The 13,608-nt window shown below is 38.4% G+C and overlaps 1 protein-coding gene across 2 annotated transcripts in view; it reads right to left on the bottom strand.

Annotated features, from left to right (window-relative positions):
• commd10 (COMM domain containing 10) overlaps positions 1-13,608 on the bottom strand; it is an 82,034-nt gene that overhangs the window by 48,283 nt on the left and 20,143 nt on the right. The window contains exons 5-6 of one of the 2 annotated variants that reach the window (XM_060844584.1): positions 13,146-13,256; positions 2,757-2,851 (exon numbers count right to left, since the gene is read on the bottom strand). In XM_060844584.1, the coding sequence (XP_060700567.1) occupies positions 2,840-2,851; positions 13,146-13,256 (123 nt within the window). In that variant the 3' untranslated portion in view covers positions 2,757-2,839. Of the gene's footprint in view, positions 1-2,756; positions 2,852-13,145; positions 13,257-13,608 lie in introns of those variants that run through there. The other variant, XM_060844577.1, reaches the window with a different exon arrangement.

The following is a 13,608-nucleotide window of genomic DNA, read 5'->3' as shown; positions in this document are numbered from 1 at the left end:
CAGCTCCAACATAACCTCCCTGCTCTTATAACCTCTGCCTCAACTAATACAGGCAAATATCTCATATGCATTCTTTGATAACCTATTAATCTGCCCAGCACCTTCAGAGATCTGTGGCCAAGTGGATAATAAACTGAAGTTCTAAATTCTGTTTGACAGCTGGATTTATCACTCATTGAGCATAGCAAGATGTACCATTTACCATCACTCCCTGACCTGCAATGGAAAAGGATAAATCCTAAAATGTAGGAAAATTATAAAGGAAAGATAGACACTTAACTGCATCTGTGATTTTTCTTTTGACAGTAATAATGCAAATGTGTTGTTAGAAAGAACTAGTCTGCCACTGACTCCCTCCCTCTGGGCTTATTCCAATAGAAGACTTAGGTTATTAGTTGCACTCAAAAGCTGTGTTACATCCATTTGCCAGACAACAGAAGACAACACCCAGCATTTCACCCAGCATAACTCTAGTTATCCCTTTGGCATTCCTCACTAGATTAGTCCAATATCCATCCCATACTTTATTCCCACACAAATACTCCACTTCCCAACATTCAAGACTTCCATGATCATAACCACAGGAAATATAATCAAAGGAAAAAAAGACAATAACTATGAATTTTTTTAAAATTGAATGAGTCACAATATTGTATTTCAGAGATCAAAAGACAAGTTCAATCCCCAACAAACTCCAATTTAACTTATCAACTTTTATTCGTTACATGGTTGGTAGCACTGAATGGAACTTCCAATATAAAATGTTCAGCTTCAGTTTCACTTTACATGGGAGCTGAACTATACTTCATTCCTAAAGTGAAATCACTCAAGCTATACAAGTATAGAAAGAACTTAATTAAACAAAATTGCTATAAGATGGCAGGCTTTCAGAATTAATTGACAACATGGTCCAAACTGTAATATGCTCCTTTATGAGTAAAACGGTAAAGATTTTTCAGATGTTTAAACTTTTAGTATCACTTAAAATATACACCAAATTATTTCTTATTCTTCTATCTGCACAGATCCACTTCAAACTGATTTTCCATTGCAAATTTCAGTTTGCTATGGATAACCTGTCAGATCACTGGTGTCAGTCACTAGGTAAATGATCTGTGCATTTTACTTTGATCAGAACTGATGTGCAAAAACTTAGTGGTGTAACAACAGCACCCTCTTGTGAAGTACACTGGAAATGTGCTCTTCAAATGCATATTTTTTCAATCATTCTTAACAAAGTCTAAACAAACGCATGGTGAAACAAGATTGGACAGAAAGTAATAAATTATTTCATTTCAAACAGAACCAAGAACAGGTGATATATCTAGATTCATTTAATCTGTATAATTTATTGTTACTGAATGTTACAAAATAAATTTTGCTGCACAGGGTGTCTTTCTTGATTATGATTTCTCCATACCTGATAGCATTTGAAGCTTTTTGTTCAAATTTTTTTAAACTACCACAAGCTCACAATAACAAAGAACAAGGAGCTTGGTGAAGAGGTTTATTGCACTAAATTACCACATGAAGCCTCTTATTGCTGGCAGGGAATGCTCAGCTGCACACGACCTCTGGTTGATGGAGTTCCATCAATTCCTCCTGGTGACACTGCCCAGAATGAAAGATGTTAACCTTAGAATGGTCAGTAACTTCTAGCAAACAGGACTTTTGTGGACGTTGATAAATTGATAAGGACTCAAAATTTAAACTTTTAGTATCACTTAAAATATACACTAAGTTATTTCTTATTCTTCCATCTGCACAGATCCACTTCAAACTGATTTTCCATTGCAAATTTCAGTTTGCTATGGATAACCTGTCAGATCACTGGTGTCAGTCACTAGGTAAATGACTAGTTTATTTAATCTATATGCAGGGAAAGCTAGTTTTAGTATCAGAGTATAAAACTAAAGGAATATGCCCAAGCTTCCTACTAGCAATTTCAACACATTACATGATCTACTGTTTTCCGACAGATTTTCACAGGCATAGTCTGTATTTCATGTGAAGTCAACTCAATATTGCTGATGGTGCACTACCATCCTAGCCTGCCTTGCACATCTATGATTCCCATTTGCTTTTACAATGTAACTGATAATTTAACCCTTAACTAAGTGAAACTGATCCAACTCCCTCAGGGAATGTCTGTTGAAATAGAAGCCAAAGAGGCAACGTGGGTGTCAGCCTGGCTCACTACTCAGCGACCAAGTAGTATGTTTATGCAGCAGAAGCTACAGGCATACCCCAGTGCTTGTTGTTCCCTTTAGAAGAGAATTTATCAAACAGTTGACATATCTGACATCTGGAAGGGCAAACATTTCAGTGTACAAAATGTCTGATGATATCTTCACTGGATTTATTAGTTTACATTCAAACATCATACACTTTTAAAACTTAAGCTAACAAGAGGTGTTCTTCAGATCTTGCACGTTACTCAGAAACAAGCAATAGGAAACCCCCAACAGAGGTCACAACACAGATTCCTTTTAAGCTCACTTTATATCTCCAGGCCACATGAAATGTTAACACTGGCCCAAAAAAAATTTGAACTTTGGCTGCATGATTATCTGATCACTTGGCTGTGTGGGAAACTGTGGCATTCTTCTCAACTTCTTATTGAAGAGAGCCTGGGATTGATTTTTGAGAGAGAAAAATATGGCAGCTGAGCTTGCTCATTTAACCATAAAAATAAATCGAAAAAGGGCAGTTAATCAATCTGTCAGCAAGTGTATATAATTTACGATGATATAACATGCACAAGAGGTTGCTTAAATGATGTTTTTACAAAATCACCAAATACTACAGGAACATTCCAATTAGCCGCCACATTACGTCATTAATGAAGAGTCTAGAATACAAAAGAAAACCTGTGTCAAGATAGAGGAAATCTTTCGCTGTCCCACCCACAGCATCAGTATTTATTTACATTTAACTCACATTTTGTCAATTTAAAAAATACATTTATCAGCAGAAAATACAACTACAATTTATTAAAGAAAGACGACCTCAGGGTAGTATTGGTTAAGTGCATGTTCAATGATAGCTTCTGTCAGCAACAAACATGGGCAGCTTCAGTGTGCATTCAATTCCTTCATGTTTCGTTTGGAGCGGGGAGCGGGGGTCAGAAATCAGTAAAATGCTTTATATTGAAAAACAGACAATCCCCAGGTTGTGAACTGATTCAGTTCTGGTGTCCATTCACAAGTCAGAACACTATGTAGGATAATGGGAAGCAGCTGTTGGTAGTACAGGAAATGTTTTTTTAAAATTACAATCCCGTATAGGATCGCATGCATTTGTAAACATTTGTAAATCATGGAGCTCCCCCATATCAGCACAGGACAGCATAATTACTCATCAGCATGAATGAATCTAAAGTAATTTCATTGACTTACGAAAACTAATGTTAATACGATAATTCAATTCTACAATCTACTGCAGCGTTAGAGTCCCTTCAACACCGTAAAGCAGGAAACACCAAGTCTAAAAGAAGAAATTTTCAGTTAATACTGCCAACAAGTGTTTAAAACGTCAAGCACAGCAGCTTGTATTCAATAAGGACAACAAAGCGCATTTTCAGTGGGGCTAAACTGCTTCATAGGTCAAAAAGTTATGAAATTCTGGCCATAGTTTAATACCCTCTTTAATTCAAGATAGATTTCTGAAAAGCAAGGGTTGAAAAGTTCGAGGGTTGGTGGGAAGGTAGAAGAATCAACTCTACAGAGAGACATAATGCTATAGAACATGCAAATAGATCCTTCGGTCTGAGTCGCCCATGTCGACCAATTCCTACATTAACCTATTCCTACCTGCCAGCATTTGGCCCATATTCCTCTAAACCCTTCCTATTCATGTACCCATTCAAATGCCTTTATAATATTGTAAACCGTACCAGCCTCCACTACTTCCTCTGGCAACTCCTTCCAGACACGCACCACCCTCTGCATGAAAATGTTGCCACTTAGGTCCCTTTTAAATTCTTATTAAGCCTATGCCCTCTAGTTCTGGACTTCCTTACCCTCGGGAAATGACCTAACTATTCAGCCTATTTGTGCCTGTCATGATTTTATAAACTTATGTAAGGTCAACACTCAGCCTCTGATGCTCCAGGGTAAATAGCCCCAGCCTATTCAGCCTCTCCTTATAGCTCAAATCCTGGCAACATCCTCGTAACTTTTTTTCAGAACCCTTTCAAGTTTCATAACACCCTTTTGATAGCAGGAAGGCCAATAGTGGCCTAATCAATATCCTACACAGCCGCAACGTCACCTCCCAACTCTAATACTCAATGCACTGACCAATAGGGCAAGTGTACGAAGCACCTTCTTCCCTACCCTGTCTACCGGTGACTCCACTTTCAAGGAACTACGAAATGCACTCCAGGTTTTATTTTTGTTTGGCATCACTCCCTTGGACCTTCCCATTAAGTTTAGATGTCTTCCCAGATTTGCCCGACTGAAATATAGCACCTCACACTTATCTAGATTCAACTCCATCTGCCACTCCTCAGCTCAGTGGCCCATCTGTCTAAGGTCCCATTCCACTGAGGGAACCTTCTTCGCTGTCCACAGCACTACCAATTTCAATGTCATCTGCAAACTTACTAACCATACCTCCTATATTCACACCCAACTCATCCATATAAAATGACAAAAGGCAGTGGACCCAGCACCAATCCTTGCAGCACACTGCATATTAACAGTCAAGTAGGTTCCAGGAGCCCAATGGGCTGCTCTTTATTCATATGTTCATTGCAGAAGTTTTGCTTACAAAAGGCACAAAACTAAAAAAAACACAGAATAGGTAAAGGCTGTCTCATTAAACTTTTATACAGCTGATTTAATTATAGGTTTAGTAAAGAAAGACCAATAAGGGATCGTTGCGTTTAGTCTTCATACTCCAATGGGACCATAATATACCATGAAAAAAGTTTGACTTTAGTCATTACAATTACATTTTAATTCCTGCAACATATGCAGCATATTTATCAATCTTTGTCATGGCAATCAGTGGCTGAATTAATGGATCAATTAATCCAATCATGCTTTTTCATCACTACTTCATTGATATGGCTGATTAAAGCAAGGAGGTAGTAGTGGTTCGCTGTTGGGGTCTACAAAGCAGCTGTCAAAGGCACAGTCCTTGATAAGCACAATCGGGACACTGGTTTCTCCCCTAACCACCTCAAGTCTGCAAGCACATTTTACAAAATTTGTTTTACAAGCCATGTGCATAGTGACTGCCTCATCTGTCACTGAGTGGACACTGTGAAGCTGGAAGAGGTCTTTAAATGGGTATTATTGCTTAGTTGAGTCCTTAATTGGCCTAGAAGTAAGAAGGCCATCCACTGGACTTCCCACCCTAGACTTGAACGGGGCAGAGCTGGACAGCAGAGTTCTACCCAACCACTAACTGCACCTCACTTCCAAATATGCCCGATGGCATAATTTGATCCTCTCCCTGAAATATCTGCCACTATACTTGATGAAATGTACTCAAGAAAGAACGTAGAAGTCCTCGTTTGATGTAAAGTGAAAGTTTACTTGAGCTTCTTCGCAACCCAGAAGCTCGTCATAGAACACCCAAATAAATAAGGTTAAGTGCAGAATAAGGTCATATTGAAATGTAAAGCTTTGAAACTATGAAGAAAATATTTTACAAGTGCATGACTGATAAGTCATTCATCACAAAAAACATGCTCAGATAAATTTTATATGGCTATTTCTCATCAAGTATTAGCGGGTGATACGAAAGAAGATGCACTGAATGAAACACTGGAAATATTATTTTGGATAAATCCACTACAAGAATTGTTCCCAGGATGCAAAAGCTATAAAGGTCACTCCTTTCAGGCTCATTTATATTAAGTGCTGTTAGCTGCAGAGTCAAGGGCAAACATGATATAAAGGAGGTGAAGTGCATTCCTTTATTGGAACCCTATATAATTGATCCAGAAAATGGAAATCTGCAAAACAAAGCAAACATTTGCTCACTACTGGCCCAAATGGCAACTTTCGGAAGAAAGGCATTAACAATGCTTTGTCATTGAGTGTCTCCATTTGGACATCACAGCTCTTTCGAAAACAACATCCTCACAACTTGAACACCAATATAAAGCTGTCTTACGATGACACTAATGCTTGACTACTCCAAGCATAGTAGTCATGTAGTGCAATCATAAAGGTAGTCATAATAGGCAACAGACATTCAATTTTAAAAATCGATTCATAATTTTAAGGACATTGTTATTAAGCTCATTTTTTTAAAAAAAATACTTAATTTTGACTAAATAAGAAAAGCTAGGTCATTGCTTTCAGATGCAATCAGCATTCAAAACACTCACTTTCAATTTTAAACCAATAACAGTGTTTATTGTCTAATAGCTTACACAAAATGATGGTCCCTTTCTAATCCAAACAAAGCTTGATCCTAAAACACAAGTGACAATAATAGAATCACAGAACATCTACCATGTGGAAACAGGCCCTTCAGCCCAACAAGTCCACACCGACCCTCCAAAGAGTAACCCCCAGACCCATTCCACTACCATAATACTCTACATTTACCCCTGACTAATGCACCTAACCTATACATCTTTGAACACTATGGGCAATTTAGCATGGCCAATTATGAAACAAAAATTCAAAACCAGTAAGAAGTGGTTGCTAGGTGTGCTGCAAAATAACAGAATTAAAGGGCTACACAAAGCACAGATGAAACAGAATATAATTAAAATAACACAAGTTAAAACTAGTTCACTTTGCATCAAATCTTCATGTCATCTGCACAGTGACTTTGTCCAAGGAGATATGACAGATCTGTAATTTTTCATTTATTAGATAAGGGAGAGACTAACTGCATTTGCCTCCTGCACGCGTTGCCAAAGTGAATGTTTGCTTAGGCATTTGCTTAATTTTTTGTGAAGCTTAATTCATAATAGTCACATTAATAACAGAAAATGATCATATTCCATCGTTAGCTATGCTAACCAAAGTCTCCAGTATTGACTACAGCTGCAACTCGAATGCAAAGATCAGCTTAGAAATACAACATTAAACTCATACCTTTAGAAATGCATTGCAACGTTGATGGGATGCCTAGATTATCAACAATATCACAGGCAGAATCCAAAAGAAAAAGGCATTTCTTTTTAAGTGCAGATGAGCTGCCAGTCTTAGAAGATTAACACTGGTAGAAAAACTCTAGTGGATCCCATGTGGCAAGGAAGTGCAATTATAACACAAGGGTGGCCACAGATATTGGATTTAGTGAGATTGGATTTTGCAAACCAGGGGCCTCCAATGGTCTGATGAATTGGATATTTAAGATGCCAGTTGAGTACCAGTAGTTACTCCAGAAACCATTTAAAATCCAAGTCAAAGTAGCTTGCACAGTGGAATCTTCATATATACATCAAAGTCAAAGTCAGTCTTTACTAGAAAAGTAACTCTTCAAACTCCAGTCAAGATCTTACCACAGTTTTTTTTTCTTAATTCACTGGTGGGACATGGGCTTTGCTGGCTAGCCAGCATTTATTGCCCATCCCTAGTAACCCTTGATAAAAAGGTAGCAAACTGCCTTCTTGAACCACTGCAGTCCATGTGCTCTGTAGGTTGATCCACAAAGGCATTTGGAAGGGAATTCCAGGATTTTAACCCAGCAACAGTGATATATTTTCAAGTCAGGGTGGTGAGTGTCTTTGAAGAAAACTTGCAGATAAATGGTACTCCCCCTGTGTCTGTTACCTTTGACCTTCTAGACACAAGTGGTTGTGGGTTTCAAAGAAACTTTTTAGGGATCATTGGCCAATTTATGCAATGCATCTTATAGATAATACACACTGCTGTTACTGAGAGTCGGTAGTGAATGGAGCGGATGCATTGCCGATCAGGTGGGTTGTTTGGCATGAACAGTGTCAAGCTTCCACAGTACTTTTGGAGCTGCAGACAAGTGGGCAGTATTCCATTACACTCCAGACTTGTGCCTCTCAGTTCTTGAAAGTCTGAATCAGGAAAGCAGAAATCTTTTTAGGAATAGGAAACCAGTTATTAATGCTAATTTGTGAACAAAGAGAACAAGGAATGTTTAGATGGTTTGAAATGCTAACATACTGTAACCTATTCATTAAGAGGAAAGAGAAGTATTCTCATACCAAAAATCAAGGCAATTTCTCATTCTGAACATAACTTCACTCACCAGCACTATGAGGGCAAAAGATAAAGGCAATCCCACCTCTTCTCATAGTTATCTAACATGAAAGATAAAAGTAACTTCTCCATATGGAGAGGCCTCACATGCTAGCCTAATTTCCTTGGACACAGTCTGGCCAGTAGAAAAGTCCAGCAGTTAAAGTAAAACAGAAGTTGAACATGGGAACCCTGCTGAAGTTCCATCACAGCAGACTCCAATGGAATTGCCCAAAAAATTGAACTTTCTGCGAGGCAACTCCCCTTTGTCTGGAACTTTCCAAAACCTCTATTTAAATTGGAGTCTTCGGAGGGTTTCAATGAATTTAGGTAAAAATGGTTACTCAGGAAAGGTTAGACAAACAGATACATAGTCAGACTCCTAACAAACTGTTAACTGACCAGTACTCACCTCACATGCCAACTACACCACCCCCAAACCAGTTACACCCCACCTTCCAAGACCCCTGACCTGACCCCAAACCTTACTGTATCTGAACCCCTTGTCATCAGACCAGACCTGACCATCCAAAACTATGAATCAGCCTGATCACTTAACTTGTGATATTACAGATCAGTTTCTGCAGTGAGGGATTAAAACTGACAGTTAATTTATTCAACCAACTCAGACAACTGCCAGAATGCCATTTTTCTGTGCTGTAACTTTTCTGTGGTTCATTCCTACTACTGAATGCCGTCATTGGAATCTTATGCTTACTCAAAAAGAAATGGATGGGAGAATTTAGATAATAGAGAAGCAGCAGATAGAGTTATAGAGTCATAGAGATGCATGGAAACAGACCCTTCCATCCAACTCGCCCATGCTAACTGGATATCCTAAATTAATCTAGTCCTATTTGTGAGCAATTGGCACATATCCCTCTCAACCCTTCCTATTCATATATCCATCAGATGCCTTTTAATGTTGCAATTGTCGCAGCCTCCCATCAGTTCCTCTGGCAGCTCATTCCATATATGCACCATCCTTTGCATGAAGAAGTTGCCCCTTGGGTCCCTTTAAAATCTTTCCCCTCTCACTCGAAACCTATGACCTCGAATTCTGGACCCCCTCACCCCAGAGAAAATACCTAATATCTATTTACCCTATCCGTGGCCCTGATGATTTTGGAGGAGATCATGATAATTCCTCTCTTTTCCAATTCTGTAGATTACTTACTTCAGCAGATGCCTGACAGAATATAACTTGAATTCAGAGTTGTCAAGTCCACAGGAATTGCAATTTATCACAGTTAACTCATAAACATGGTTTGCCAATATCAACTTACTGTAAAACTACCCTACAATGCTCTCTTGAAATATTCCAATTTCAATGAATGGATAGAACTTTCAAAGGCATTCAAAGCTCGCCAATGACTTTACTGGGTAACAGATTCCTCATTATGAAACAATAGTTCCTGCAATCTCCGACAGTTTGGGTTTGCATTGCTCTTCAAGCGTGATCATGATATACTACAGTCAAGAGTCCTTTGCCTGGAGAGGTTAAGTGAATTCTTTGGCTGTCATATATACTTCTGGTGCAGCTTCAGTCAAACATTTCATTGCCCACTTGACAACCGGATTTTCAGGATCCGTAAGGACATTGCCAACAGTGAAAACATCTCTAGCCAGTTCACATACCCACCAAAGAGAAAATACTCAATCATGTCTCCTCCAGGCATCTGATAGTACCCACTGACACATCGGTCTTTTGAACACTAGCCCACTCACTTTAATTTTTTACTCATACATGGGATGTGGACATTGCTGGCTGAGTCAGCATTCATCATCTGTCCCTAATTGGCCTTGGGAAAGTGGTGATGAAGAGACTTCTCAAGCTGCTACAGACCTTGGAGTATTGGTCACTCAGTGTTGGAATGGAGTTAGAAGGTTTCGATCCAGTGTCAGTGGAGGAATGGTGATATAGTTCCCAGTCAGGACACTGTAATAGTGCGCTAATACATTTGCTGCCCTTGTCCTCCTAGATGTAGAGGCCACAAGTTTGGAAGGTGCTGTCAGAGAAACCTTGGTGAATTACTGCAGTACATTTGTAATTTACACACACTGATGTCTCTATACGTCAGTGTTAAAGGGAGTGAATGCTGAATGTCATGGATGGGTGCCAATCAAGCTGCTACTTTATCCAGGATGGTGTAAAGCTTCTTTCGTGTTGTTGGAGATCCACTTGTTCTTCAGGCAAATAGAACAGCATTCCTTCACACTTCTGACTTGCGCTGTGCTGATGGTGGTCAGATTTTGAGGAGTCAGGATGCAAGATGCTCACTACATTACTCCTAGACTCTGACCTGCTCTTGTCACCACAATAATTACATAATTGATTCAGTCTAGTCTCTAGTCAATGATAACCCTGATAGGTGGGAATTCAATGATGGCAATGCCATTGAACATCGAGAGACAGTGGTGAGATTCGTTTATCAGAGATGGCCATTGCCTGGTATTTATGTGGTTCAAATTTTACTTGCTATTTATCATCTAGAAGAAAGTGAAGACTGCAGATGCTGGAGATCAGAGTTGAGAGAGTGTGTTGCTAGAAAAGTAGAGGCAACATCTGAGGCAGAGAACTGACATTTCAGGCATAAGCCCTTCGTCTTAAATGCTTATGGCCAAACATCAATTCATCTGCTCCTCAGATGCTACCCAATCTGCTGTGCTTTTCCAGCACCACACTCTCAACCCTTGCTACTTATCAATCCAAGCAACACATGTACAGCACTGGAAGCTTCTCAAAAAATTGCTTGGCTGAAGGAACCTGTGAATCAACAATCATCGCCAGACAGTGATAACTCTGCAAACAAGTCAATCATGGATAGCATGAGCATCTGCTGTACAGTAAATCAGTTTAATTTATACACAATGACCAGAAGAGGGTGCTCTTACATTAAGTCAGTCCAAATAGCACAACCTTCAATTATACTTCATTTGGAAACTAACATAGTATTAACTGGCTTGGGACAATAAATTCAACAAATAGCTGAGGGGATGGGATAACAATTGGAAAATACCTATCAGAAAGCCAGTTAAGTTTATTGTTTAAAAACAATAAAAACTGATGAAAGATCAACGATAATGCACTGTAATAGAAAAAGCAAAATTCAGTTAGCTTAGAAATTTGCCATGGTATTCCTGTAGCACTGTGACACTGTCCCTATATCTGAGTCAGGAGACTTGGGTTCAAGTCCACCCCTGCTCTAGTGTTTAATAACATTTCTGAAAAGGTTGGTTAGAAAATATCTAGACATTGGCCAGGAGTTAACTGGACAGAATGCTTAATTGGTCAGCAGTTCAACAGTGAGAAATCTTTCAATACAAGCTATATAAAAAAATGAAGTTGATGTGCTAAAGGGAAAAGTTGCTGAAGACTACAGAATTTTGGGCTGGATAAAAGTTAAAATAATCAAAACTAATTGAACAAACAAACAAACTAAAACAAACAAACAAACACAGGCCCAACATGAAAACATAATCGAGGAAAAATGGGTTAATGAAAAGGGAGATGTTGAAAGATATCCAGAAGATAATATAAAAGGGAGCAAAAATACCATTTGCAATAAAAAAATAAAATGTACTAGAGAGAATGACTACTCAGGGATGAACACAGGAATCAAATTCTTTGAGTTGAAGACATGACGGTCCACATTTTCCAAATAATGAAGAGAGAATATAGATGTGGCAGATGAGAATATTAAAGAATTATTAGCAGTAAAGATTAAAATAAGGAATTGGATAAAAACATTAACAGAATGACTTTGAAAAACCTCCCAAGACTAAGAATATTTCAAGGAGGTTCGAAATATTCTGGTCATAAAATTGTGGCCAGAACATTTCGAACCTCCTTGAAATATTCTTAGTTCTTAACAAAACCTAAAAGCCAAAGATAACGTGTAAGCCAGAATTCTACTTTCACCGAGGACGAGCCAAAGCGTAATGTATTTGTGCATGATGAATTAGAAAGTAAAGAAAACTGAAGGTATTAGTTGAAACATTTCAAGAATATTCCAGACCACAGAAAATTATATGCCAAACATACCTTTAGGGCCAGACTTCCAAACTGATCAATATTCACAGATTGTGAGCAAAAAGGTCAAAGATGGAGACTATGGATCTCACGCTGATGGCCCAGACAGAATTCCAGTTAACAGAATAATCAGCCTCTGACGTGTTTGTTGACAAGTGAATACAGGCTGAAGTAAGGATGAGGAACTAACGGGAGTAGAGTTAAAATTAAGGATATGACAGTCTTTAAGTATTTTTGATATGCTCAATGTCTTCTATGTTATAACAATATCAGTCAATGCAGCATATTATTCATTCTACACAAAGCAAGGGAATAAGGAGAACTGAGAATCAAAACAGAACTGAGTTACTATGGAAATCAGCAGACTCAAGACTGAAGGTTAAGACAACAGAACAACGAACAAAGAACCATAACCTAGGGTTCATAATCCCAGAATAAGAGGTTGGCCATTTAATACTGTGACGAGGAGGAATTTATTCATTCAAGAGTGGCGCAAATCTTTGGAATTCTCCAGCGCAGACGGCTGTGGAAGCTTAATTCATTAAACATGCTCAAAACTAAAGTCAATAGATTGCCAGCAACTAATGACATCAGAAAGTGTGGAAATAGTACAGACGTTGATGTAGATGATAAGCCATGATCTAACTGAATGGTCCCCTCCTGCTTTTGCGTTTCTATTAAAGGAACAGTGATGGTGAAGATACAAAATGAATTCAGGGACAGAAAGCAGTGACAAGTGGTGAATAATTAAGAGTATTTAAACAACAAGAATGAAATGTGCAAAGACTATCTTTACAGGAAAGACTGATGCCCAACACTGAAATATACATCTGAATAATTACAGTTTTATATATTGCAAAATACTGAATTAGTATTTCAAGCATTTATGATTAGTATTTCTTTATTGGATTTGTTTCGTTTACCTCAGAGTCGTCACTGTTGATTCCAAGCTCAAGAACAGCAAGAGGAGACTTCACTTTGGCTTGCGTTGAATGTCCCATTTCAAGGTTAAGACAGAACCCAATTTTGTCAAGCTGTAAATATGATCAAATTTAAAATGTCAATGCAGAACAGATGTTTGATACTGGAATAGTTCAAATTTCTGTTTCTGCCTCCTCTATATCTCCCATCTTAGTCAAATTTCCTGCTCTATATTACAATCCTGTTTGACTTAAAACAATTGGCCTCAGCCCAGCCCGTGTAATACCACAGAAAATTTACTAGCGGCCTTTGTTCTTTGTATGAAGGAGTTTATATTTCAGTGTATAGGGAATTACCAAATTAACATTATCGAGATTTCTCATGAGCACAGTGAGATAATATTTGTTGCAAATCAAAAGAAAGTGTGTCATGTAAAACAGGTTGTTTATTTACACCCATCTTGCA

The sequence above is a fragment of the Hemiscyllium ocellatum genome, chromosome 2 (genome assembly GCF_020745735.1).
Source record: "Hemiscyllium ocellatum isolate sHemOce1 chromosome 2, sHemOce1.pat.X.cur, whole genome shotgun sequence".
NCBI lineage: Eukaryota > Metazoa > Chordata > Chondrichthyes > Orectolobiformes > Hemiscylliidae > Hemiscyllium > Hemiscyllium ocellatum.
Note: the sequence above shows the minus strand (reverse complement) of the source record. Positions and strands in the feature narration are given on the sequence as shown.